At 44.9% G+C, this 6,319-nt stretch overlaps 1 protein-coding gene across 1 annotated transcript in view; it reads right to left on the reverse strand.

The window, feature by feature from the left end:
- The window catches only part of KIAA0195 (KIAA0195 ortholog), a 38,622-nt gene that overhangs the window by 7,420 nt on the left and 24,883 nt on the right, over positions 1-6,319 (reverse strand). Inside the window, 5 exon segments of the mRNA XM_010002730.1 lie at positions 20-135; positions 693-831; positions 1,032-1,213; positions 2,454-2,671; positions 3,953-4,055. Coding sequence (XP_010001032.1) covers positions 20-135; positions 693-831; positions 1,032-1,213; positions 2,454-2,671; positions 3,953-4,055 — 758 coding nt within the window.

Consider the following 6,319-nt stretch of genomic DNA (forward strand, 5'->3'; position numbering starts at 1 on the left):
TAGGGAAAGGGGGCCTCACCCTGTTACAGTCCTCCAGGAAGCTGGGGATGTCACTGTCTGTTGGCTGAAAGCTGATGAGATCCGAGTGCCCTTCCTCTTCCATCAGCAGAAGTCCCTCCCCATCATCTCGAGAACCTAGAGCAGAGAAGCAGCATCAACAACAAGCACAAACCTGCCTCTACCACCCTGTGCCACCTACATCGTGTATTCACATGGCACTGCAGAAGCCTGGAAATGTGAGGCCTGATTTTCTAGGTTAGCAACACTTAGATCCCACTCAGTCATCTAAAATGCAGTATTTTTAGATGACTAATCTGCTCAGAGGTAAATATGTGAGCCTAGTCTCTGCTCTTTTGAGACACAATAGTTTAACTGTTCTGCTCTCTTTCTTCTTGGGGAAGAAGAAAGTAAAGAAATCCCACCTGAAGTAAGAAAAGGGAGTGATGCACAGGCAGGAGACCCTCAGTGGCTTGACCAGGGTCCCTGCAAGGGTAGAAGGCTACAAATGTAAGGCTCTCTTGCTCTCATATACACACACACACACACACACACACCTCAGGCCTACCTAGTTTTGTGCTCAAAGCTCTGAAGGTTCAGGTATCTGGTGAGGACACAGGAACCTATGAATGGGTTTAAAAGAACCATCCAGGAAACACGAGGCATTCAAAGTGGCTTCGGTGCAGTTCTCTCACCCTGATGTAGGTCATCGTTCAGAGAGCCAGCATGGCTGGGGCTGGAGGGAGGGATCTCTGAGCCAGGCACATCACCATTGGGTGTTAGAGATATGTGGCAATTCCAGCCAGTCTCAAGACCCATCTTCTCAGCAAACACCTGCAGGTGAGCAGACAGAAGCTTTTAGTGTAGAGGTCCAGGCCAGAGTCTTGCAAACCAATGCCATATTGGAGTGTAGGTACCTTCTGGAGCTGTTAGCTAGCTGAGTCAGATTAACCTCAGATTGCACTGGAGCTAAACTCTCTAAGCAGACAACCAGGGGACATGCAAGGTCAGGGGGCTCAGCAAAGGCAGCTTACCTTGCTTTTGAGCTCATCTTCCAGGGAGAAGTAGACAAAACGAATGCAGGCATTGACCAATCCATCGATGAGGCGGACGATGTCAAGACGGGCCTGATACTGAGATGAGACCATTCCCATGAAGATCTGTCCACTCAGAGCCTGGATACAGTCTTCCTTCTCCATCACTTCCCCAATCCCTTCTTCAGGCATGCAAACAACACGCAGTCACATTGAGACACAAGGGGGCCACATGTGCATCAGAGTACACGTGGTGGGAGAGGCCACCAAGGTCACACCCAAGGATACATTGCCCAGATCCACAGAAACATGCAGATGTGCACAGAGACAGGGAAAAAAAGGTGAAGAGACATCCATGTGTCCCACCATACCCATTCATCCAGGTGTCCCAGCATACCCAATCACAGAAGCAGTTTCAGGACATCCCCAATTATGTAACCAAGAACAGAAGTGGGAAACAGTGAGCATGGAAAGGAAAAAAGACAAAACAGAAGACATGGATCAGTCACAGGGAACAGGGGCAGGACGTAAAGGATGAATGCTGCATAATGTTCACATGTGTGTTTTAAACACATCATACTGTGCTTAAAGAACATGGTGAGTTTAGCTGAGGCAGAGTGGCATCAGAGAACATGGGGCTGATCCAAAGGATGGATCATGTTCCTGCCACTGGCACTGCAGACACCCCCAAAGAGCCTGCAAAGGTTCTTTCACAGGGTTCCTGCTCCATCACCAGATCAGCATGTGGTGAATGGCAGCTGAATGCAGCATGAGGAACAAAATAATACAACACTTCAGACATTTGCAAAGCTTGGGACTGAAAAGTGTTTTGAAAACACTCAGGCACAACTGCCTCCCAGCTGTTGGAAACCCCATTATTCACGTTTTACAGAACAGGAGATCAAGGCAGGAAGAGATTAAGACTGGTTTTCCAGAAAAGCCTACTGGAGTTCTGCAATAGTATGTGCTTATTTCTCAGTTTCCATTGCTGTTCTGGAGGAGAGGTACAATTCATCTAGTGGGAATCAGTTTCTACAGCACAGCAACAAAACCCACCAAGGGAGAACAGTTGCATACCACCCTACATTTCACTCCTTTGAAAAACTCAACATATGTGATTTCCATAAAATTAGTCAAATAGCAAACCAAGTACTGGAATATCCAGAAATCTTGACTCTCAAGTTGCCTGCTTTAAGAAAGAGACTCCCAGAAGTAGAATTGTTCTGCAAGCTTCAGTAACTTAACTGGAAACACGCCCACCAGCTGCTACTTCATTACTTCCTCTGGAAATGCATCTACTTCAGAAACTATTAGTTCTCAATTTCCATCTGCTACTCTGAAGTACAATTACAGCTCTAGACTGATCAGAAAGCACCTGGCCCAGCAGCAGACCTTGTTAGAAACAGCACAGAAGACACATACCATCTGAGCTCCAGCTATTCCTCCGACTGCTCTGCTTGATGGGGGTCGTCCCAGGGAGATCACAGCATGTGAAGATGGCACTCTGCCCAGGGACCTGCACCAGTTCTATGCACTTGCCATTGAGCTGGGAGGACAAGGCACAATGCATTGGCTTGTATGCAAAGGCAGAACAGTATCCTGAGAGGCAAGCTCGCTGGTAGAAATCTAACACCTTCTTCCTAGGTGGCAGAGAGAAAAAACAAAGTTAGCAGAAGTAAGGTCCCTTCCAAACCAAACCATTCTCTGATTCCATGAAATGTGCTGCATTTCTGACAATGTACACTGCAGTTCAATGTAGAAATCACCAGCTGGGCATCTAGAAAAATGTATTCCATGAGTGCTCAGACTTTGAAATAAGCCTTTCCTTACTGTTTGTGCCTCCTCTGAGCTGCAGGCACCACAGGGCAACAAAAACACACATTCCAGCAGGAGAGGTGGTGAATGTTTCTGTTTGCTCATCAGTCAGATTGATGAGCATGAACACAGTGCTCTGTGAATACACATTAATATAATATGCTCTATGTGGCTGCCAGATGACTCCAAGGAAGTTCTCTGCATGACAGAAGAAGCTTAAGTCATTAGAGATAATTTATCTGTAGGGAGATAAACACCAAGGAAGGAACTGACAACTCTTGACAACAGTATCTATGGCAGAGACAGTTTAGTAACAGGCTTTTCTCCTATGCCCTTTCAGAGTTTAGGTCCCAGGAGCTGTATGTGAAGGCTCCATTTAGTCAATATTCAGTCACTGGAATAGTTTAACGTTTCTTCTTTAAGTTAAACTCACAAAGGTTAACGAATTAGACTGCACGTAGTTTTTTTTCCTTGGATTCTAAGATCATAAATATTCCAAAAAGGATCAATAAGTTTTTTTACACCTGAGGATAATCAGATTTACAAGAACAATGTGCTGCTAGTCAATGAAACTATAAACATACTGGGCTGCTCTGGTAGCAGGAACAGATATTTAGCCTGTAGATGAAAATGGAACTGACATTGTCAGGTACTACAGCAGGACTAGAAGGGTGTGAGTCATTGTGGTGGGCTGGTGTGAAGCTGTCAACAGCAGGTGGAATTGATCACTTTGTATTTTATGTAAGAAGGGACATTTGTCTTAAATAACAAATTCTCTGCCACCAGCATATGACCTAATGATAATTCATGGTCCTACTACACAGTCAGGGTCCACTTGTAAGACTAATGTGTTCACAGATACAGTAAGAACTGGCTTAGTCTTCCAGACCAACATGTTGCTAATTACTATCTAATCTCTGACATTGCTATAATTATAACAATTAATATAAGCAGAGATAGCTTGTTTTCATAACCTACTTGAAGCTTCTATTAAATAGCTTAATAGCTGAAGCTTGATGCTTAAGCATCAATAGAAGGAATTTTAACAAACAGTGACCAGGTTCCCTCTGCAGTTTTTCAGTGCATCAAGTGACACAGCTGCCCACCTGTCAGAGCCAGAGAGGGGGTAGATGTCAGTACCATCCCAAAAGTCTGTGCAGGCCTCAAGGATGATGTCAGCTGTCCCATGGGAAAACATCTGCTCTGTGCCTGGAGTGCAGGAGAACAATGAGTCAGCCCCACAAACATAGGCCCCCAGAAAAGGGCTATCATACCAACTGCTCCCTGAGTTGTTAAAAACCAGTGCTCCCCCAAAACTGCCTCAATGCACTCCAGGTATCCCCCTTCCCCTGTTCCAAGTCTTCAGTTTCCAGTGGGAAATTATTCAAGACTGGATGATACATAATCAGCTGCTATTTGTCTAACTGAGTTCAAACAAGGCTGTGATAAAATGTGAGCCACGTAGTCAGTTGCTATTCTTCCTTTGCACTGTGTAACAATCCTGCTCCTACAGAAGGCTGGATAGTATCTTGCTCTTGTATCCAACAGAGCAGCAGAAAAGACACTCCTGTGTGCCTCTTCTCACCAGAGTACAAGCACCAGTGATGTTGGGGTCAAAGTCTGCCAACACTGGAAAGTGCATTCAATTTTAGGCCAGAGGTGGATATAAAGGGTAAGAGCTATTTTTGAGTACCTTCTGTTCAGGTAGCAGAAAACAATTTAACAGTGTGACCCATCAGATAGCAACCTGTTTCACAAAGTGTCCTGAAAATGAGTTAAATTAGGATGAGTCAAAGTTCAACACAACAGACTCTGAAAAAATAACTCATGTTGTGATCAAGGAAGAGCTGAAAATCAATGGACACCACAGCTTGCCCTTTTTTTTTTTTTTCTTCCACTACTTTTTCATACAGACTTAAAATCTTTCATTCCCTCTTGTAGACAAGGGTGTTAAAAAGTGTTTCCCAAAGGTGTGTGATATCACTTGTCTGATGCAGGCCTCAGGCACAGGACTTAAGGATGCAGGGCTGCTTCCCCCTCCATGCTCCCTGACACATTAGCATGGCAGGCACGCAGACTCCTCTGTCTAGGATCCCTCCTCCAGCTGCTCTGTGACTTTGCCCCCAACAGCTTCAAAGCTGATCTAATGAAAAAAACATCACTGCCAAGAAAAATGAGCCCAAAGGCTCCTTGCAGGCGTTGTTGTTGACTGGAAATGCTCACACTAGTTGGTGAAATCAAGAGCCAAGAAAATCCACTCACACAAACTAGGCAAGGGACCTTCAGGAACACTGGAGGATTTTCCAAAACATAGCAGCTCTCTGCTTTCTGCTATAAATAGTCATCAAACGCCAAGTTTATCAGCATAACAAACCTCCAAGACAAACAGGAGCTGTGTGTGAAAGCACGAGCCTGTTTTAGGGACACAAAGGAGCACTTGTGCAGAGCTCTGGTGAATTTTGTTGTATAAACACCTAATCCTTCCCACCTTGATCCTATGGTCAGATAGTCCTTGCTAGGAAAGAGGGAACAAGAGATGTTTATTGACTGATGCAAAACCTCTGCCCTGGAAACAGAGCAAGAGCTTGCAGATGACCACACACACATCCCCCCATGCTCATGCCTGACAGCAATTGCAATCCATTTCCCATCCAGTATCACCAGCATCCCACATGACACCTTCTAAGAGGTGATGACAGTGACAGCACACACTACAAGCGGGAAAGAGCTCATTCAGTTGTCATTCCCAGGAAAGTGAGCTCAGCCTCTTCCCTTCCCAAACCATGGACTTGAAGGCCAGGATTTATATGATGAATAGGACAGGGAGCATAAGCAGCCATTCCTGATTGCTGGGACTCCTTAGGAAGAAACATGCCATAACAGCTGAGCCAGTCAGAGCAGAAGGAACCAGAGAGTGCAGCTACAGCAAAGGAAGGGAGAGGTGGTAACTCCCCTGAAGATGCCAGCAAGCCCCTCATTTCCATGTGGTTACTATGGATTTGGGATGAACAATGCCAGATGGTGAGACACATATTTCAATGGGAACAGCAAGGGAACATACAGACAAGCTACCTCCTCTTTCTGCTACAGCTGTAGAATTTATTAAGCATCTCCCTTCAACACACCACAGGACTGGGTGCATTCAAAGATTTATTCACAACTAATGTATCAAAAGCAGTTAGTTATTAGCATCTGGGCTGACTTTTCTGCACCAACAGAGCCATTTGATTTCACCTGATATTATCTGAATAAACCATTATTTCTGTTTGTAGCCATTTTAGGAAGTTTCAAGGGACAAGGCTATCAGGAGAGAGGGGTTCCAATGGTTAACTAACCCCTGCTGGCAAAATTCCTTAGAATTTGCTCTAGACAGAATAATCCAGGTCACACACACATTCGTCTGAGCTCCAGACTCTAAACCGTTTAAAAATGAGGATGAAGAGTTGAAATAAGGCAATATTAAAGGGTTTTCC

Source organism: Chaetura pelagica, unplaced genomic scaffold (genome assembly GCF_000747805.2).
Source record: "Chaetura pelagica isolate M959 unplaced genomic scaffold, ChaPel_1.0 scaffold47, whole genome shotgun sequence".
NCBI classification, from domain to species: Eukaryota; Metazoa; Chordata; class Aves; order Apodiformes; family Apodidae; genus Chaetura; species Chaetura pelagica.